Here is a 21,369-nt window from a genome sequence, read left to right on the forward strand (position 1 = left end):
GTGAATTTTACTTGGCAGTCTATGGGACAAGTCACAGGCCTCCCGGTTTTACACTGGTTTTTGCTTAAATTGTGTTCCAAAGACGAACAAAGCTTTTACGGGTTTGGAATGACATGGGGGTAAGTGATTAATGACAAAATTTTTGTTTTGGGGTGGAGTATCCCTTTAACAAAAATGTTAATTTTGATTAAAAATGCTACAAATTTTAATGGTTTTCTTATAAATATCACCTTATTTAATTTTATTTTTAATTAATCAAAAGTGACAGCAAAGAAGTATATTTATTATGTTACAAAAGATTACCATTTTTAATAAATGCTGTTCTTTTAACCTTTTTATTAAAACAATCTTGAAACAAAAAAAAATTATATAATGTATTAAATTAAATACATTTAAATCAAAAAACATTTTTAACGTTTGAGTGGTAGTGTTGGTTCAAAAGTCAACTAGTGAAAATGTTTTACATTTTTCTAATATAAACTACACTATTAGCATAACAATCTGACTGAAAAGTTTAATTGACTTCTCAAATGTTTCTTATTTATATAACATCAAAATCCTAAAAAAATTTATATATTTCCAGGATTAAATTCGATGTGTAATCTCAAATTTTCAATGTGGTCTCAGACTTTTGGAGCCCACAGTTGTGTTATGAAATAACACGAAGCATCCATTATATGTCTTGGGCTATTTTTGGAATTGCTTTGTATGACACGCAAATGGGAAGTTGTAGATTAGGCCTAATGCACAACCACAAATAGATGTTACATTAATCTTCATTATACAATGATGTATGCAATAAAAAGGACCATTTTTGCGAAAGCAAATGGGCTTTAAGAGCAATCTCTTCATACCACTCATGTGGCACACTAATAAAAAAGACTTTTCCATTAATTTCAAAACATTATAATCAATGGCAAATTGAAGACACAAAGAAAACTGCTTCATCAGCTTTAACTTACTAGGAGGGGCACGATGCCAACAGGGAACACCCTCCCAAAAAACACTGCTGCTAAACTCATTCACAAATATCCCATTGAGAAACTCTGAAACACAGCATATGCCTGCATTTGGACCACTGCTGCAGATCTGCACCCGCACACATGGGAATCATTAGGGCACCCAAGTTGGCAAGTGTCCCTAGCAACCAGCTGCATCTGTTTATGTTTACCTTCACGCTCCTACCAGCTAATGCCATGAGTACATCTGCTACTGTGCAACGAAGCTGTGGTTACATGCATGGTTGACCCATGATTCTGTAATTGCCCAGCAAGTAAGATAAAGAGTCAGAGCGTAACCACCAAAGCCTTCCCTTCCCTTCCAAGAGCCTCTTTCCTCTGCCAGCTCTTGTCCTGTTGTGGAAAGCTCATTGCGGAATTGGTTCAACAAATTGAGCCACAATAGTAAGACTTCTTTTACAAACCAGAGCCAGAAATACTCTGTAAAAAAATTCCATCTATTTCAATTTAAAAAGTTCAGTTGCTGCCTTAAATTAAGTATTAGTTTATACAAATATACAAGTCATTTTAATTTAAATTACATTATTAAAAAAAAATAGTTAAATTTCACATAACTTATTGAAACAAAGTTAAATTTACTTTAAATTTACATTCATTTTGATGAGTTAATGTAAAAAACATAGGTTGTCATGATTTACTAATCTTAGCACAGGCCAAAAGTCATCTAAAACCCATTTAAACCTAAAATGTAGGTTTAGAATTTTTATATATTATATGACATTACATTAAAATATTTTTTTCTCTTTTTTCTATTTTAATTACAGAACATTTTCTTAATTCCTATAATTTAAGTCAAAGAGGACATGTATAATTGTTTGTTCCAGTTATTTTTTTTTTAATAATTTCTGATGTTATAATAATATACTTGTTATATAATATAATAACATTAGAATTTATTTAGAAATTTAAAAACTGTTAATTTTCACTGGTGGTCTTTATTGTGTTATGTTTCAACCAAAGAAGGGCTGTAATTAATCTATAAGGGGAAAAAAAAACAAGAACAAAGTTTTGTTAATGTGTGAATGTTTAGCTCATATCGTTATCAATTATAACAATTAAAAACATCTCTGAAAGCAATGCAAAATTTAACCAGTGTGTGATTTCAAACATCTCACAGATGTGCAACTCATATGAAAAAGAAAAGGAGGGGAACATGAAAGGAATTTTTAAGCCTACACTAATAACATAATGGCTCAAAACAGCCACATGAAAGACTTGAGATGTTGGTGTACTTTGTGCTGTTATTGTGTTTCCTGTTCACAAGTTCATGCAACAGATGCCAAAGAAAACTCTGGCGGCGTGGCCCCCCTCTGACCCCCTGGGTGAGAATTACACTGTGCCGGAGTGCAAAGCTCTAGAGGACACAATATCCAACGCATACAAATGTGCTCTTGTTTTCTCAGTTAATATACAACACATACTGTTAGACACAAACGCGATCAGGGTGAGAAAGGGTGTTCTTTGGTTTGCTCAAATATCGAGACTGTAATCACAATAAATTTTACGAGTGTCAGTGGTCTTTCTTCCAGATGCTCCAAATTTAGAAGAATATCTTGACTGGGTTACATTAAAATGGCCTGCCCTTTCAAAAGTCTAATTGAATTCATTCAAGCATGGGAAATTGCGTAGTAAAGGCAAATTAACTAACCTCACATCTGAGGTTGTTTTCCCACTAAATCTAAGAATGTACATCAATGCCCAGTATTTATGTCTTATGAATAAAAACATTAAGCACATAAAGTGTCAGTCATGCATATGTGTAAAACATATATATGCCTTTTGAACAACTAACACTGACCTCAAAATGCTAAGTTTTAGACCCATTGCTCAAACCATTGCCAAACAAAGAACAACACTGACCTCTTCTGGCTATTCCTCATACTGCCACAAAGAGATGGTCTTTAGACTAATAGAATGCATATTTAAAAATTACAGCTAAAATTACTGTATCACAACCGAGATCACACCCTTGAATAAAAACTCTTATGTTGTAGATTGATGCCACATTATGCAAGACGGCATCTCCAGAACACAAACACCCCATTGGTTTTAGTCAATAAACATTTTGTGTATTAACCCAGATTACATATCATTCATAATATCATGTCATTTGTTTTATTTTTTCCAGAAAGAAACCTACAGTATTTAATATACCATATATCTATATACACAATCTATGATAGGGATAATGCATAGAAATAGTCCATTTAAAAAGTACAAAACAATCAAATTAGCAACAAACTGAACACTACAACAATATTACAGTAATATTACTAGGGTCATTTGAACTAATATCGATAATTGAGACACAAGAAGGTGCCAGTTGCATTTGTAAGAAACAAGTGAGAGTGAGTCTGCAGTGTGATACAACAGATATGAAAATAATGCCATCTCTAAATACATCTGCGTAAATAATCATAGATTACGGAAGACCATTGAAACTGTATTAAAGATACTATGTTATGCTCAAGGAAATAAAGTAGAGAGCTAAGTATTGAGCTTCAGCTGCTAAACTGCCATGCACTTTCTGTTTTTCAGGAAGGCGACAGGGCTAGTTATTGTGCGACTTGAGAATAAACACCAATTTTTTTAATGCTAGACACCACATTTATTTCTGAGATGTGACACACAGCTGAGGGAGTTCTGAGACAGTAGTTCGTATTTAAATGGCATGACCAACACAGTCTTTGATGTAATCACTCCCCACATGTGATTCCAATGGCACTTTGCTTGTCAACGGAAAAGATGCATGGGTCCACTTGACTGTTGTGTTGTAAATCCCAGACTGAGGGAAAATGGCGCTTAAATGTGTAGCTGTATTTCAAACTGTGATTACATCTGTTGTGATTAATGGACTACCAATAGTAATAGTGTTGTTTGGAAAATCACTGACACGTGTGTTGCAGCTGGTACCTGCATTTCCATCCATTCTGTCAACGATGCACAGATGAACTTCCCCAGAGATCTCTGTTGTGCTTTAGGCAGTAAACTGTAGCTACAAATACTTTTGTACCATTATCTCCATTTATGTTGAAGTACTCAATGACGTACTAAGAGCCTCAGTTGTATGGAGTTGTTGGGATTGTACTGAGGTTATGCTGGTTTCCTCATCAGCTGTCTGTGATGCTGTAGATACAGTCTCTGGTGCCACAGGAGTAGTAAACTCTTTGTCTGAACCAACAGGAACCTCTGGCTTGCCTGTAACCCCCTCAGGTGAATGTGCAGTCACATTAGCTTCTTGTGGTTCATCACGCATTAAATGGAGGTGTGATTTTAACATCTCTGAAAAACAATTATAGCAACTTGAAGTTCTGAATACTTGATTAAGGACAGTTAAAGACTAACTAACCTGAACATGGTTAGGTGTTTTTATGGTCCTGTGCAATTTGGGTTTTTAGAGGAAAAAAAAGCACCTTGAAATGACTCAGGAACTTTTTGAACAGACACTGACCTGAACAAGGTGAGGTGTTTTCCATGGTCCAGTGCATTTTGTGATTTGTCTCTTTAAAGGTGAGAACAGCATCTATCTTGTAGAAATTTTGCTGAAGTTTCTCACCAGCCTGACCAATGCACTCCTAAAAAACGAAATAAATATATAAAAAATGGATGGTATTATTAATCCAATTAGCGGATTTTACCCAATATATATAATAATTTATATATTATAAAATAAAAATGCAAAAATCCTAATTTTAAAGCTCTAAAAATGCAAAACTCTTTTTATATGAAATTGATTTATATTAGAAAATATTTGTAATAAAATAAAATAAAAATAATATGTTATTTGTATTCAGATAAATTGAAGGCACTAAAATCACTGTTTTGTATTTTAAGATATTCTACAAAGTAATTTATTTCTGTGCTAATAAATCTGAATTTTCAGCATCATTACTCTATTACTTTCTTCAGTGTCATATTATTATAATGTGCTGATTTGGTGCTCAAGAAACATTTCTTCTTATCAAAGTTAAGACCGTTTACTCTGATGAAAAGAAAGATTAAAAGGACTGCGTTTATTTGAAATAAAAAGAAACTGTAACAATTTAAATACCTTTACTGTCATTTTCGATCAATTTAAGGCAACATTGCTAAAGAAAAATATTGGTTTCTTTCAAACAATCCTTTAAATGGTAGTGTATATATAATGATAAACTTCTAACCTTTTTCTGTAGAATGTGGGATGTGGGAATGATAAGCTGCACAAAGTCACTTGTCTCTGACCAGGTGAATGTGTCAGTCTGTTCCACAATCACACTGCTGACTGACAGGGTCTCATTTTGATATCCACCTCTTTTGGTCAAACCCATACGCCGTTTATAGACATGCAGCACCGTGTCTTCAGATGATGACTGGTTCACTGAAAGAAACATGCAGAATGGCTATTAAATATGTAAGTGAAAAAACATGGCAAAATAAGCAAGATATGTGCCATGATAACAAACCATTTGGGCAGGTTGCCTCCATGCTGTAGGCATAATGGCCACTGACCAGTTTGAGAGGTAAGAAATGTCCTTCCGATTTGAACACCTAAAATATATGTAGACTTTTAATGAAATTCAACCTGCTGCTGCTGCACTGTTTAAAACACACAATGAATTAAATAAGAGGTTCAGAGGTAATTCTTCAGTCAGTTTGGATACATTAAACTCAACATAAGCACAAAGGATTAAGCATGTGGTCCAGTATGAGCTGAGCCAAAAATATGCTATTCAATTACAGACCAATAGGTGGCACAATTTAGTAAATAATTCTAGTTCAGACATCATCAGAATATATAATCAGGTCTAAGTTTAAATGAGTATAATTTTCATTGAATTGAATATTATTAACATTTAAAATTTTTAATTTTTGCCTTTTCCTTGACACAAGAATTTTCTCTAAGAAATTAATACTTTTATTCAGCGAGGATGCAGTAAATTGATTTAAAAAAAGTGACATTAAAAATATTGTTTAATAAAATACCACATACCACACAGAATGACTTTATATTCTTAAAATAGCATTATAAAGATAAAAAGTGATGACTTTATTTTTTTTAAATATAATTGTAGTGATATGTGGTTAACCAGAATAATCAAGGTTTTTAGTATATTTTTTTTTATTGCTACGTGGCAAACAAGTTACCAGTAGGTTCAGTAGATTCTCAGAAAACAAACAAGACCCAGCATTTCATGATATGCACGCTCTTAAGGCTGTGCAATTGGGCAATTAGTTGAAAGGGGTGTGTTCAAAAAAATAGCAGTGTCTACCTTTGACTGTACAAACTCAAAACTATTTTGTACAACATTTTTTTTTTTTTCTGGGATTTAGCAATCCTGTGAATCACTAAACTAATATTTAGTTGTATGACCACAGTTTTTTTAAAACTGCTTGACATCTGTGTGGCATGGAGTCAACCAACTTGTGGCACCTCTCAGCTGTTATTCCACTCCATGATTCTTTAACAACCATTCCACAATTCATTCACATTCAATTTCTTGGTTTTGCTTCAGAAAACAGCATTTTTGACATCACCCCACAAGTTCTCAATTGGATTAAGGTCTGGAGATTGGGCTGGCCACTCCATAACATTATTTTTGTTGGTTTGGAACCAAGACTTTGCTCGTTTACTAGTGTGTTTTTTGGGTCATTGTCTTGTTGAAGCAACCATTTCAAGGGCATGTCCTCTTCAGCATAGGGCAACATGACCTCTTCAAGTATTTTTAACATATGCAAACTGATCCATGATCCCTGGTATGCGATAAATAGGCCCAACACCATAGTAGGAGAAACATGCCCATATCATGATGCTTGCACCTCCATGCTTCACTGTCTTCACTGTGTACTGTGGCTTGAATTCAGAGTTTGGGGGTCGTCTCACAAACTGCCTGTGGCCCTTGGACCCAAAAAGAACAAATTTTACTCTCATCAGTCCACAAAATGTTCCTCCATTTTCTCTTTAGGCCAGTTGATGTGTTGTTTCTTTGGCAAATTGTAACTTCTTCTGCACATGCCTTTTTTTTAAAAGAGGGACTTTGCGGGGGACTTCTTGAAAATAGATTAGCTTCACACAGACGTCTTCTAACTGTCACAGTACTTACAGGTAACTCCAGACTGTCTTTGATCATCCTGGAGGTTATCATTGGCGTCTTCTTTGCCATTCTGTGTTATTCTTCTATCCATTTTGATGGTTTGTCTTCCGTTTTCTTCCACGGTCTCTCTGGTTTTGCTCTCCCATTTTAAGGCATTGGAGATCATTTTAGCTGAACAGCCTATCATTTTTTGGCACCTCTTTATAGGTTTTCCCCTCTCTAATCAACTTTTTAATCAAAGTACGCTGTTCTTCTGAACAATGTCTTTGAACGACCCATTTTCCTCAGCTTTCAAATGCATGTTCAACAAGTTGTTGGCTTCATCCTTAAATAGGGGCCACCTGATTCACACCTGTTTCTTCTCACAAAAATTGATGACCTCAGTGATTGAATGCCACACTGCTATTTTTTTTGAACACAACCCCTTTCAACTAATCAAACTAATTGCCCAATTGCACAGCCTTAAGAGCGTGCAATATCATGAATGCTGGGTCTCATTTGTTTTCTGAGAATCTACTGAACCTACTGGTAACTTGTTTGCCACGTAGCAATAAAAAAATATACGAAAAACCTTGATTATTCTGGTTAGTCACATTGTACTGCTATTATTTTGAACAATACTGTATATATATGATTTTTATGGTTAGTCACATTGTACTGCTATTATTTTGAAATCTATATAGATATATATATATATATATATATACACATACCACATACCACACAGAATGACTTTATATTCTTAAAATAGCATTATAAAGATAAAAAGTGATTTTACTGGTATATTATTTAATGCACAGGACTTAAGATGGTGTCTCTCTTCCCCTGAACTGTTATGTTTGGTTTGTGCATTTCAACATTTACTTGAATAAGACTGGAATCCTCCAAAGCCACCACCAGATTCCCACTCAAGGCCAGAGACCAGTCGAGCTGAATGGAAAAATCACATCAGAAATATTCCACATTAGATACATTCATCTCTTCATAACCTCACATATCAACACTTTTATTAGAAATTACCTCATTATTCCAGTTATCCACAGGGATCTCTCTGGTAACCGAACACACACAGAAAAAGGTAAAAAAAAAATAAAAAATTGGAAGGAAAAAAGAACAAGCAAAAAAAGGATTATCACATCACTCTATTCTTACCTGAATGAAGTCTGAATCACACTGGATGTGCTCTCTGTTAGGAGGTGCTAACACTGCTGGACACTTCATCAGAAACTTTTGAGTCCTGCCTCCTAAACGACTTATTCTCTTCAGCAGGTTCAGCACAATCATATAATTGCCATGCTGAAAAAGAAAAAAACACCACAAAATGTTATTCTGAGAAAATGTTATTATGAGGGACAGAAACTTTTGGGTAATGGACAGAAGTGGTGAATATGTTTAGGTGTGAATATGTTTCATTTTCAAACATGTAAATTTTCAAAACTTTCACTGTACATGACTCTGAAGATATAGTTCTTTTCCAGATCTCTGTGCAGGGCAAACCCACATGAAGAAAGCTGACGATTCAGATTCTCCATGGATACCAAACCCACTGAAAAGAGCAAGAGATTTATGAAGCTAGGTCACAGAACACATTTTGAAATGCATACATATTGCATAGAAAAATTAACTTTTTTTTTTTTTTGCTGTTTAAAATAGTGGTCATGCTCACACCTTACACTGTCTGTCTTACTGTATGACATACAGACTTCTTAAAGTAATAAGAATAATATATTAAGCATCTTTAACATTATTAAGAAAGTTTTAGTTAATATTTAAGATTATGTGTTTCTTACACAGTATAATTACATAATTATATTTTGATATTTTGTTTTTTTTTATTTTATATTTTATATTATATTTTTTAGTTTTTTTTTATTTTATTTTATATTTTTTAATGTTTTTATTTTTTGTTTTGGTTTGTTTGTTAAATTTATTATTTTTGGTATAATTTATTTGCAACAGTTAAAGTCCATTTTTGTGGCCAAAAACATGTATAATATGCATTTTTAATAAAATTGACGGTGCGCTATCTTTATTAAAAACTAATTCTATAATATCAGCAGAATAACAATATTTCCTGAAAGGAATAACATCACTACAATCCAATAAGATGTGTTTTACAGACATTACATTCTGACATAAAGTACATAAAGCGGGATCTTAGCCAAATAATAAAGAATAATCTGTCCGTCTTGAGTGTCTTATCCTACATTTAGTATAAATTACATATTATATCATATTATTATTATACAGGTGAAATTTTGTTCATGTTGACCATAGACCTGTTTGTTTTCCTCTCGTGTTAAGTTCAGAAATTCAATGTCCATATAACTCACCTTGAATTCGTAATATTCCAGAAAGCCAAAGCCTCAGTCCCTCAATTCTCATTCTATGGATCCAAAGCTCCATGTACTCAGAGAAACATTCCACATCACCCTCTACAAAAGTAAAACTCAGTCAGTTTTAATTATTTTGCTACAGCGTAAAGAGCAACTACAATAGAAGTAAAGTAATAATTACCTGTCATGCTTGCAGATGGACTGTCCACCCAGTCTCTCTTCTGAAGTCGCAAAACATTTCCCCATATGGGCAAAATGAGGTGTCTATGTGAAGCAAAAAGAAAACAATAATAATTTTAGTAATATTACAGGAGAAAATACTAAACGCATAAGCATATATCTACTTACAATGAAATAAGTAAAACACTTGTGAGCATCAGCGCCATGGCTCGTTTGGTGCTTGTGCACAGAGGAGTGACACAAGTGCTTTTATACTGCTAACAGGTCAGCTGTGTTTGGTCTTTTAGGTTACAAGTGAGTGTGAGAGCAAGGCTGACCCACTTCATCATAAAATTATACAACACGTACAAGTGTAAAAAAAGAAATGAAAGGAGGGAAACCTGCACCTGCATGGCAATAAAAATCTCTCTTCCTTTCTTCCGTTCACTCATTCTAACTCACATGAGGCTGTACCTTTTCCAATAAAAACATCACAACCACTTCATGTATTAACAGTTGTTATCAAAAACTATGCAAGATTACTGCACAGTAATCCTTCATTCAGATGTGATTGTGATATAAAAGTGCATGTTTATAGGTAGAATAAATATTGATTACATCATTGTAGGCAGTATGATGTAAACCTGGCTGTGTCATTCTTGGCCATTACAAAACTATAAAAACATTTGTAGGTCTTAACAACACCCATGAGATGGCTGATCAAACCTTTTCAGACTCCAGAAGTGGAACCAGACATTGTATGATTGAGCCTTTCAACTAAATGTTGGAAGCAATGTTATAGTATTACAACACAGACAAAATTATCCACATTTTCCCCCATTTTTAAGGGTCCAAAATTGGAGCTACTTACATAATATTAGTATATGTTAAATATAATATAAATGAAAAAAATAACAAAAAATTAGTAACCAATATTTTTAGCTGATTCAAGTTATTGTTTTGTTATATATGGGTCAAAGACAAAAAAGGATTTAAGCATAAAAACAATAAGTGTAATACTGCTTTAAATTCTTGTTGTTTTTTCCAAACATTTTTTAAAAGTTTTCTGTTCAATTTAATTGCAATTTTGTTTTTCTTAGCAAAAAATAAATATAATATATTTTCCCTTATTTACAGAAGAGACCCAATAAAATGTCAGTGTAACAATCTTGTATTATTTGAATGATTAATTTATTTATGAATTCTAATTAGTTGTATTTTTACATTTTTCATATTAATGCCACTATCCTAGTTTTTGCCCATTTGTCAGTAAGAATTTTTTTTTACTAATTATAAAAACAAGTTGTATTTTTACATTTTTAAAATTTAAAACAATAAAATTTAATATGCTCGTTTGTTTTTTTGTGTTGTTTGAGTCTTTACATTAACATTGTTACACTGAATGACAATGTAACATTATTTCAACCAGATTTTGACATTTTATCCTCCAAAACATTATTTGAAACCTTAAAGGTAGACACTTTACTTATATTTAATTTTATTTAATGTGGTTATTATGTAAATTTTGTGATTTTTGTGTTTGGGAGTTTTTGAGGTATTTGAGCAGATTGTTTTGATTGTTTTAGTCAATGTTAATGTTAAAGGCCTTTGTCTTTAAACCCATTGTTTTTCAGTGCTTTTGTCTGTTCTAAAGCTGATGTAACAAACCTGTAAGATGTGATATGAGGAGAAGCTTTCAATACTACAGTGAATTCTTGCATATTTGACATTATTTCAACATCCTTAAATTAAAACAACAACACTACCGGTCCATCAAGATCACAAACAAACACGATACAATCACACCAGCTGAAACAGTACACCACAAACCACGTTATGCGTTTAAAAAATCAACATTTTACATTTTCAAACCCCTCTATGTGCTGTGATGCGACGCTCCAAACTGATGATGTCATTTATTCAGTGACGCAGCTGGGTCGCCATTTTATCAGTTTAGGGGTTCGGAACGGTAACTGCATGCATTAGTCCACGCGGTCTTTATTTTTTTTATTACTTTACATTGCGTGTTTTAATCACAAACGGTAGACTATCTAGTATAGTCGGTGAGTAGGTGTTTGCACACGGTGACAATTGGCGGGAACAGGGTGCGACGCTACGCGCCATTCATTTCTATCGTGCTCGCGGTTAGCAAGTAGCTTAGCTTAGCTAATGGCACCCCGCATTATTTGACGACAGTCGCACGTAAACAATAGACATCCGACTTGTTGCCAACTAATTTGTGGTTGTGTTTACTTCTGAGGTCTTTCCGGTGTACTAGTGTCGGTTTCAGCCCCGTTTGTTGTTTTATCGCTGAATTATTGATCTGCTCGGAAGCTGTTAGCACAGCTCGCGCTCTCAGTGTAAACATGACTGAGTGTTATATTCGCGTCGCGGAGGATGAGAACGAGGAGCCGATGGAGATCCCGTCCGAGGAGGACGGCACCGTGCTGCTCTCCACCGTCGCCGCGCAGTTTCCCGGTGCCTGCGGCCTTCGATACCGTAGCCCCGTGTCTCAGTGCATGAGAGGGGTCCGACTGGTGGAGGGGGTTCTTCATGCACCCGAATCAGACTGGGGCAGTCTGGTGTATGTGGTCAATTATCCAAAAGGTAAGCTCCGATATGATGTTGTTTGTTTGATTGCAGTAACATCAAATAATTTGGGACTTGTTGATGCTCAGAAAATCTGGTTTTATGTCCTTCACACACGTATTCCACTACTAATGCACATTGTGCATGTAAGTTCAATCTATTTGATTGTCTTTAAATAAATCGAAGAACCATAATAAGAAAATATCATACATTTACAGATAACAAGAGGAAGATGGATGAAATGGATGCTGCATCGGCTGTGAAGATCAAGAGAGGTGTGCAGAAGACATCAGATTTGATTGTGCTTGGGTTGCCATGGAAAACAACAGAGCAAGACCTTAAAGATTACTTCAGCACTTTTGGAGAGGTGATCATGGTGCAGGTTAGTATGAACAAACCTGGAGTGACAGGTCACCCCAAACATAAAAATAAATTACTTGCTCTTATGTGGTTACAAACCTGTATATGATGGGTTTTCATCTGTGGAGCATAAAGCATTTGTTTTGAACATTTTTTTTGTGTTGCACTCTTTCATTCATTGAAAGTGGATGGGGGCTGCCAAGGGCTTTTTAGGCTGTCGACTTACAAAAATTAAAAAAGGACTGGAAGTAGGCAATAATACTTTTCTGCAATATTATGTCTTCTGAAACTCTACAATAGCTTTGTATGGGAAAAAAGACTGGAAGTTTAAATCTATATTTATGTAAAATCCTACCTAACCCTCTGATTTTTTTTTTTCAGTAATCTTAGAAAATAAACTACTTTTTTTTTTTTTGTTTTTTTTTTTTACTTTTTTTTTTACTTTTACTTTTTTGGAATGGTACAAAATAGGTGGCACTTGCTAAATACAGAAAAGATTGTGGACATGACATGATTAGAAAAGGCTAAATTACCTTGGAGAAAAGTCAATTGTGATAAATTTCCACTATAGGAAAAAAATAAAATAGAGCTTTTTTTTTCTGGTGCAAATCTTCCATAATGAAGTATTGTTTGATAATTCACTTTTGTTGTATGCAAATGAGCAGCTCAGAATTATGCTTTAAACAACTGCTTTGGGGTTAGAAAGAAAGAAAAGTCATACAGGTTTTAAAAAGTATAAATAAATAATAACAGAATTTTCATTTTTGGGTTAACTATTACTTAATGTCACGTATGACCTGTTCCCTCAGGTGAAAAGAGATGCAAAGACCGGAAATTCCAAAGGATTTGGCTTTGTAAGATTTACAGACTACGAAACACAAGTAAAAGCCATGTCCCAGCGGCACATGATTGATGGAAGATGGTGCGACTGCAAACTTCCCAACTCAAAGGTATTTCCATGTAATAGCACACATAGTTCACATTTTCATTTATGTTATACTTAACACTTGTAGATGAGTAAAGGTTTAAAATTTGAACATATACACATTTCATGTTTCAAATGTTTTGTGATGCCCTTGCCGTTGTGAACATTGCATGAGTAGACCCTGTTTTCTATTAAATGATCTAGTATTTCCTGGAACAGGCTGGCCCGGATGAGCCTATGAGAAGCAGGAAAGTATTTGTGGGCCGCTGCACCGAGGACATGACAGCCGATGAGCTTAGACAGTTTTTTATGCAGTACGGCGAAGTCACAGACGTGTTCATTCCCAAACCTTTCCGAGCCTTTGCTTTCGTCACCTTTGCTGATGATCAGGTCGGTCTTCTGTGTTTTTTGTTCTTGTTATTTGGCTTGCTCTCATTGTCTTCTCAAATTAATGCATGGATGTTTTCCTCCAGGTTGCCCAGTCTCTGTGCGGTGAGGACCTGATCATTAAAGGAACCAGCGTGCACATCTCCAGCGCTGAGCCTAAGCACAATAATAGTAGGCAAATGATGGATCGTGGGCGGTTCGGGGGGTTTGGGGGGCAGGGCTTTGGCAGTAGTCGCAGTCCCAACAGCAATGTGAATTTTGGGGCCCTTAGTTTGAATCCAGCCATGATGGCAGCTGCTCAGGCAGCCCTTCAGAATAGCTGGGGCATGATGGGAATGCTGGCCAGTCAGCAGAATCAGACAGCCGCATCCGGCGCAACCCCTAGCGGGCAGAACAGCGGTAGTAGAGATCAGAACCAGAGTTACAACACAAGCAGCAATAACTACAACGCCGGCAGCTCAGCTAGTCTTGGGTGGGGGGCGGGAACCAATTCAGGCTCGAGCAGTGGGTTCAACTCCGGTTTTGGATCTAGCATGGAGACAAAGTCCAGCTGGGGAATGTAGAGAGATTTCAATTGGGTCTCGAAGTATCCTAATATCTAGATTATATGGTAAGTATTTTGAGAGAAGAAAGTTTAGTCAGTTATTATGTCCCTTCAATATTTGCCTTTGATTTTGTAAAACTGAATGTTCTTCGTATACATATAATGATTGCTCTTTAAGATTAATTTAGAGTGGTTGAAACTGTTAGGAATGAAATGAACACTAAGGTTTTTTTCCCCTTATGGATATAGTTTATTTTGTGTCAGGCATTATTCCAGTATGCCCACATATCTGAGCATCTGTTAGCATTTCAGTGCCCTCTCAACGTACAGTACATTTAAAGATGCTCCATGTGGAAAGCCATTTGAGTTGTGTTTTTTTCTTCAACGTTTTTTATGGTCAAGCCTTCATAAATCTCTTCTACAGTTCATCACCTCTTTTCCAATTTCCCGGGAAGAAGCCCCTCGTTGGCCGCAATGTTCGAGCGATCTCAGTATCAGTTCCCTTCTTCCCATGTGTAAATGCTTTGCCATCAAAGAGCACAGCTTCACTCTGCATATACTGTGTTAGACGGTGGGTGTTGTCTTTTTTTCCCCTTTTCATGGATGAAATCTGTCCGCTTTTTTGAGAGCTGAGAGTGATATGGTGATGGATTGTTGGTGCGCCAGGAGTGAGAGACTGAATGAGCGAACGCGCTGAGAGAGAGAGAACTTGAACGCAAGTGTGCGATGACGAAAAGCGACATGCTGACTGTGAGAAGAACCTGTGTGAGCGAGTGTGAACGAAGGCAGCGAGTGTTCTTTTTCTGTAGGACCATCAGAAGGACATTCATTTACATTCTTCCGTCCCTCTTGTTCTGTCTACCTTCCTCCCTTTCTTATATTGCAATCATATATAAAAATAACCCAAAAAAAGATATATGTAGTGGAATGTTTAAGTGATCTAAGTATTTGTTCTTGCTTAATAATTTGACGTGAATGCTGTGTATGGTGTGTGTTCTATCTCGCTGTTACTGAACTTGTGTGTGAACGTGATGCGATGTTGTCTGTGGGCGGGGCTCTGGAAATGTGGGCGGTGAATGAGGGCGAGCGTGAGCTCTGAGTGGCTTAACTGGGGTGATGTATTGATGATGAAAGCGAAGAATGCTTCAAGAAGAGGTTGCTTTTGTTATGTGTTTTGAATGCTTTTTATTATGTTTTGTGAATCTAAGGGAACTCAAATAAAAAAAATAATTTGACTAGTTATTTTGATAGTGGGTTATTTGCTTCACAACATTAATTGAATTGCAAACACTTATTTAATTCGCATGTATAGGGACGTTGGACTCGGCTGGCCCAGGTTTACCTCAGAACCCCGAGTGAAGTCAAAAATGGGAGAGCTGAAGACAGAAGTTCACACAGTCCATCTGTGGAGACTGCTGCTGTATGCCTTTAACCTGAAAAGGGACTACGTCACTTCACTCTATCCACATTTCCCTGGATTTACCTTTTTGAAATTTCAATGGACAATTCCCAATTGGCCGGAGTGCATGACTAAAGACAGTCCATGGCAATCTAAAAGCTGAGTTAAAACACTGCATTTGTGGATCAGTCCCATTGCGATACATTCATGTCCATGCTCGTGAATTTCCAGCTCAGTTTTACGCAAGACGTCAATGCAGTCATCGATCTTGCTTTTAAGTCTTTCTTCTGTTTGGTTGCTTTTACATGATCTGTCCAACTGTAAATATAGGTTAGTGACAGTTGAAAAGGCCTATTTTTCATACAGTGTCCTGTTGTGGGTGAACAGATAGGATTTTGTGAATGGGGTTTGTTATCAATGAATTGAATCACTGGCAGGATTTCCATTTTTCAAAATACTTAATAAACATACACAGAGGAACTGTATCTGTTTTTATTTTTACCTGAAAGGTTGTGTAATTGAACAACAATGTTGGTGATTTGAAATGTAAAAAAAAAAAAAACATGCACTGAATTTAACCTACTGGTTTAGTATATTGCAAAGTACTAGTTTTTAGTATAACGCAAACGTGCTATTTAGTAGTTTGTCTTGTTTGTGAAATATCAGTATAACATGCAGAACTGCAGATAGTTTTATCTTAAAGTAAATAACTGCTGAATATACAGGTGAATCTCAATAAATTAGTATGTCATGGAAAAGTTCAGTTATTTCAGTAATTCAACTCAAATTGTGAAACTCGTGTATTAAATAAATTCAATGCACACAGACTGAAGTAGTTTAAGTCTTTGGTTCTTTTAATTGTGATGATTTTGGCTCACATTTAACAAAAATCCACCAATTCACAAATTAGAATACTTAAGACCAATATATAAAAAAAAAAATGGTTCTTGAATTGTTGTCCTTCTGGAAAATATGTTCATTTACTGTAAATGTGCTCAATACTTGGTAGGGGCTCCTTTTGCTTTAATTACTGCCTCAATTTGGCGTGGCATGGAGGTGATCAGTTGTGTGGCACTGCTGAGGTGGTATGGAAGCCCAGGTTTCTTTGACAGTGGCCTTCAGCTCATCTGCATTTTTTTGGTTTCTTGTTTCTCATTTTCCTCTTGACAATACCCCATAGATTCTGTATGGGGTTCAGGTCTGGTGAGTTTGCTGGCCAGTCAAGCACATCAACACCATGGTCATTTAACCGACTTTTGGTGCTTTTGGCAGTGTGGGCAGGTGCCAAATCCTGCTGGAAAATGAAATCAGTATCTTCAAAAAACTGGTCAGCAGAAGGAAGCATGAAGTGTTCTAAAATTTCTTGGTAAACGGGTGCAATGACTTTGGTTTTCAAAAACACAATGGACCAACACCAGCAGATGACATTGCTCCCCAAATTATCACAGACTGTGGAAACTTAACACTGGACTTCAAGCAACTTGGGCTGTGAGCTTCTCCACCCTTCCTCCAGACCTTGGTTTCCAAATGAAATACAAAATTTGCTCTCATCTGAAAAGAGGATTTTGGACCACTGGGCAACAGTCCAGTTCTTCTTCTCCTCAGCCCAGGTAAGACGCCTCTGACGTTGTCTGTGGTTCAGGAGTGGCTTAACAAGAGGAATACGACAACTGTATCCAAACTCCTTCACACGTCTGTGTGTGGTGGCTCTTGATGCCTTGACCCCAGCCTCAGTCCATTCCTTGTGAAGTTCACTTGAATCGATTTTGCTTGACAGTCCTCATAAGGTTGCGTTGTGCATCTTTTTCTTCCACACTTTTTCCTTCCACTCAACTTTCTGTTAACATGCTTGGATACAGCACTCTGTGAACAGCCAGCTTCTTTGGCAATGAATGTTTGTGGCTTACCCTCCTTGTGAAGGGTGTCTATGATTGTCTTCTGGACAACTGTCAGATCAGCAGTCTTCCCCATGATTGTGTAGCCTAGTGAACCAAACTGAGAGACCATTTTGAAGGCTCAGGAAACCTTTGCAGGTGTTTTGAGTTGATTAGCTGATTGGCATGTCACCATATTCTAATTTGTTGAGATGAATTGGTGGGTTTTTGTTAAATGTAAGCCAAAATCATCACAATAAAAAGAACCAAAGACTTAAACTACTTCAGTCTGTGTGCACTGCATTTATATAATACACAAGTTATGCAATTAGAGTTGAATTTCTGAAATAAATTAACTTTTCAAAAACATTCTAATTTATTGAGATGCACCTGTAATATTAAAGAATGAATTTTCTTACTAAACTTTAATAATAAACTTTAAAGTCCTAGTTTATTGGACATCTAGTGTTGCTGAAGTTTAACCTTTAATGTATTTTTTTCCCCTCTTAAATAAATCCTTCAGTAAACGTATTATTTGACTTATAAAGCTGAATTGAATGAAAGTCATTTTCGGTTGGACTACTGTCCTGGGCGGATGAATATTTTGTCATACAGGTAAGTACTATGACTGTTAACCTGTACACTCACCAGATGACAGGTGAAGAAGACGTATCAGACGGCTGGTTTTCGGATAATTAGAAATCCAGACAAATGGAAGAAAACAATTGAGTTTTCCTTCTGAATACAATTAACAGTATGTCAAACCCTCCGTTTCCAAGAAAAGAAGTCAGATCACTAGTCGGATGTGTCACGTGCTTAAATTACCTGGACTACTTGTATTAACTGCGTCATGACAACGAAGTTGGTTATCTTTTTTCTCAAGTCTGATATCAACCATATTTGTCAGCAAAACGGAAAAAAACGAAATATTTTGTTTGGTTCCTGTTTACTTTTATTGTAAGTGCCTTTCTTTAGTAATCCAGTACGTTACTTTACAAATGCTGTCGACTGAATTTAACCCAGAGAATTCATTTAAAGCCACATGTCCTGTCTTTTGACATAGCTATAAAAATACTACATACCTGCCAGATGATTTCTTCGGGTTTTAGTGACTGGGTTACCAGAGGTCACATCTGCTAACAAGGAGTTCTGTTTCATTCCCCCCTTGTCTTTCCTTCAGGTGGTGCCAAATAATGACTACATTTTATTACCAGACGCCTCCAGTAGTTCCTTGTCTTTCCGCCAGGTGGTGCCAAACCTTCACTTAATAATGGCTATACGTCACACTGACGGTAGTTTGATTTTTTCACGCAAAGGTATAATGACGTAGCATAAAAGTGTTATTTGTTATTTTTGAAGGCTGCAGAAGTTACAAGACTGACATGAAGGGATTTGTAAATCATTTATTACATTATTTTGGGCTTGGATGTAAAACAGTAGAAAGTGTGCATGCAATATAGGCCACTGTATTTTTTGTTTTTACCTCAAACAATAAGCCGTTCCATTCTTTTAACACTCCTTAAATACAGTACAGGAACCGCGGAAGCCAAGGGATACATACTGATTTCAATAGCAATGTTTGATTATGAGATTGACGAACTGTAAAGGCAGGACTGTAGATTGCAACAGACTAATCTGTGTCTGTTCTGTTTTCCAGTTTTAACATGAGGAGAAGCTCTTCCAGAAGAAGAGTTTGCATGGAGACTTAGGGGTTGGTTCATAAACAGACTTTTCACCCAGTTTGCCATTCAGAAATTCAGGGTCAAGATCAGCTAGTTCTTTACTAGTGAGGTTCAGCTCAGCCATGTCCGTCATCATCTTCTTCAATAAGTCCTTCTGGTCTTTGGTCAGGATCTAGAAGATGAGACATATCCATGGGCTTGAGTGTTAGATCCCTGCTATTGATTTTTACAGCAGTATAACAACACTGCAGTACAGTTATTCTTAGCCAGTGACAAAGATCTTAGGAAATACTAGCAAATATGAGCACATGTGCTTGTTTTTACTTAAAAACACTTTGAATAAGAGATTCACCTCATTGGTGTGTAATTCCTTGTCTTGTACAGGTAACGCGTCACCATTCCAGACCACAAGGACCAGAGGAAACAGGCTCAGCATCATCCGCATTATCAACATGCTTCTCTCGACCGCTGTACGATTGTCCCATCTAACTCCCATCGTCATGTTTTAGAGAGGTACCTTCACAAAAGATACCTTATTTAGGTTATTTTTCTCATTTTTGCAACTATTTTATCTTACTTTGAGGACATCCTTTCATGCACAGTTGTTTTGTAAGGGAACTTTAAAATATCCTTCACAAGCGTACAGTAATTCACTTTATAATTCCTGTATGAAATTAATGCTATTTAAAAGAAAAACAATCCCCGCATGCTCTGAAAGGCACCTTAAGGTCACCTTAACACAACCATAATCATGCATAAAGAGGAAACATGCTTTATTATATACATACTTTAGCTTTTAAAGGATGTGTTGATCTTTGGTATTTGTCGGTTCAAACTGCAGCATCTCGTGTTTGTGTCAGACTTCATCTGTAGCCAGACTCCTCCCTTGCTGATGCATAATTTATCAGCAGACGGCTCAAAATACGGTGTCCACTTCCTGTCCTGGCTCTCCATGCACTGAATTGCCTTGTTCACCATGATGAGTCAGCATCATTTGCCTACGACTCCTTCGCTATACTATTCTAAACTGCCTAGTTCTAGTGTGTCCTCTATTTGAAGTGGCTTTGAATCACTGAGATGTTCTTTTCCTGAGTAATCAGGCCTTGGACATATACTTAAAGCCACCATTTCAAACAGTTGCTTCATAGTCAATAGCATAAACAACATATTCTACCTAAAACATATTTAGGAAAAAAACATTATGAACACTCATCTCTGGAGTCCTTGTAGCATTTTAAGGTCATCTTACCCCAGTTACTCTGCTGGGTGAACCATTTGAAAAACGTCACATGGAAGTGACATCATTGGTCACACATATATAAGAGGCACCTGCTGCTCTCTTCAGCTCTTTGATCTTTAAATGGGTTGGAGGTGAATAAGGGATATTAGTGCAGTGTGTCTTAAGCAAGAGGAAATCCTATTTTTACAGCCATTTGTCCTTGCTTTTGTTTGGTTCAATATTAAATGTACCCTACATATCAGAAAGCATCATAATAAAAATGTATTTTCTATATTTATGCCACATAACTAAGATTTCACATGAACAAGGTATTTACTTGCCAGTACATACCAGCATCATTTGCTGTAATGTAAACCTGAACTGTGTTATTTTTTTTTTATGTAAAATTAAGTTTTTTTAAAATAAAATTTAACATAACTGGGAGCTACTTAAACTAAACCGAAAAGATTTCAGTGACTCCAAAACTAACTAAAATAAAAATAAAATGGATGCAAATCAGTTTTGTTGTAGATATATGAATGATTAATATATTATAACACTTTACAAACCACCTGCAGTAAACATGAACAGCAACAACACTAGACTGTGCTGAGAAACTGGTAAATGTTTTTTAAAGCATCTTTGGCAGCCCTTAAACTAAAATAAAACTAAATATTCTTGATAAGAGAGAAATAAAAACTACATTAAAATTCAAAACTATAATTAACTGTGGTTACTTTACTGGGATGTTTATTTGAGTATATTACTCAGTTGTCTTTGCTTTAATGTTAAAAATCATTTAGGT

General features: G+C 35.9%; 3 protein-coding genes and 1 long non-coding RNA gene across 10 annotated transcripts; 2 read left to right on the forward strand and 2 right to left on the reverse strand.

The window, feature by feature from the left end:
- Positions 1 to 2,168: 2,168 nt before the first annotated feature.
- On the reverse strand, positions 2,169 to 8,402 carry LOC109060971 (uncharacterized protein C1orf127). The gene is made up of 7 exons (XM_042751059.1): positions 8,244 to 8,402; positions 8,111 to 8,150; positions 7,885 to 8,020; positions 5,462 to 5,548; positions 5,180 to 5,376; positions 4,471 to 4,594; positions 2,169 to 4,301 (listed from the first exon to the last, which is right to left on the reverse strand). The coding sequence occupies exons 1-7, from the start codon at positions 8,372 to 8,374 to the stop codon at positions 4,045 to 4,047; spliced, it is 972 nt and encodes a 323-aa protein (XP_042606993.1). The 5' UTR covers positions 8,375 to 8,402; the 3' UTR covers positions 2,169 to 4,044.
- Positions 8,403 to 11,513: 3,111 nt separating this feature from the next.
- LOC109060969 (TAR DNA-binding protein 43-like) lies at positions 11,514 to 16,617 on the forward strand. 6 transcript variants are annotated; one of them, XR_006158282.1, is made up of 7 exons: positions 11,515 to 12,192; positions 12,393 to 12,556; positions 13,344 to 13,484; positions 13,679 to 13,849; positions 13,933 to 14,017; positions 14,815 to 14,961; positions 15,703 to 16,617. XR_006158282.1 is itself a non-coding variant. In XM_042751320.1 (6 exons), exons 1-5 carry the CDS (start codon positions 11,952 to 11,954, stop codon positions 14,407 to 14,409), a joined length of 1,209 nt encoding a protein of 402 aa, XP_042607254.1. In that variant the 5' UTR covers positions 11,514 to 11,951; the 3' UTR covers positions 14,410 to 14,456; positions 14,815 to 15,625. The 6 variants fall into 6 exon arrangements, 4 of the variants coding, with proteins under 4 accessions (XP_042607254.1, XP_042607253.1, XP_042607255.1 ...); XR_006158281.1 differs by having other exon boundaries at positions 11,516 to 12,192; positions 13,664 to 13,849; XM_042751320.1 differs by lacking the exon at positions 15,703 to 16,617 and having other exon boundaries at positions 11,514 to 12,192; positions 13,664 to 13,849; positions 13,933 to 14,456; positions 14,815 to 15,625.
- A 1,677-nt stretch (positions 16,618 to 18,294) lies between these two features.
- LOC122142011 lies at positions 18,295 to 19,869 on the forward strand. 2 transcript variants are annotated; one of them, XR_006158284.1, is made up of 4 exons: positions 18,295 to 18,620; positions 18,844 to 18,979; positions 19,321 to 19,374; positions 19,730 to 19,869. It is a non-coding gene; the product is annotated as an uncharacterized LOC122142011 (long non-coding RNA). The 2 variants fall into 2 exon arrangements; XR_006158283.1 differs by having other exon boundaries at positions 18,295 to 18,979.
- sst6 (somatostatin 6) lies at positions 19,323 to 19,847 on the reverse strand. The gene is made up of 2 exons (XM_019070992.2): positions 19,698 to 19,847; positions 19,323 to 19,517 (listed from the first exon to the last, which is right to left on the reverse strand). Exons 1-2 carry the CDS (start codon positions 19,845 to 19,847, stop codon positions 19,323 to 19,325), a joined length of 345 nt encoding a protein of 114 aa, XP_018926537.1.
- Positions 19,870 to 21,369: the final 1,500 nt, after the last annotated feature.

This window comes from Cyprinus carpio, chromosome B23, assembly GCF_018340385.1.
Source record: "Cyprinus carpio isolate SPL01 chromosome B23, ASM1834038v1, whole genome shotgun sequence".
Lineage (NCBI taxonomy): Eukaryota > Metazoa > Chordata > Actinopteri > Cypriniformes > Cyprinidae > Cyprinus > Cyprinus carpio.

Excerpts from the sequence above, each read along its gene's own strand:
- LOC109060971 (XM_042751059.1), bottom strand. The coding sequence starts at position 8,374 with ATGATTGTGCTGAACCTGCTGAAGAGAATAAGTCGTTTAGGAGGCAGG. Across the intron at positions 8,021-8,110 it reads TGGATAACTGGAATAATGAG|CTCGACTGGTCTCTGGCCTT; the intron begins GTAATTTCTAAT and ends TTTTCCATTCAG. Across the intron at positions 5,549-7,884 it reads CACCATCTTAAGTCCTGTGC|AGGTGTTCAAATCGGAAGGA; the intron begins ATTAAATAATAT and ends TACATATATTTT.
- LOC109060969 (XM_042751319.1), top strand. The coding sequence starts at position 11,952 with ATGACTGAGTGTTATATTCGCGTCGCGGAGGATGAGAACGAGGAGCCG. Across the intron at positions 13,485-13,663 it reads GCAAACTTCCCAACTCAAAG|TATTTCCTGGAACAGGCTGG; the intron begins GTATTTCCATGT and ends TAAATGATCTAG. Across the intron at positions 13,850-13,932 it reads TCACCTTTGCTGATGATCAG|GTTGCCCAGTCTCTGTGCGG; the intron begins GTCGGTCTTCTG and ends GTTTTCCTCCAG.
- sst6 (XM_019070992.2), bottom strand. The coding sequence starts at position 19,847 with ATGACGATGGGAGTTAGATGGGACAATCGTACAGCGGTCGAGAGAAGC. Across the intron at positions 19,518-19,697 it reads AGGAATTACACACCAATGAG|ATCCTGACCAAAGACCAGAA; the intron begins GTGAATCTCTTA and ends CTCATCTTCTAG.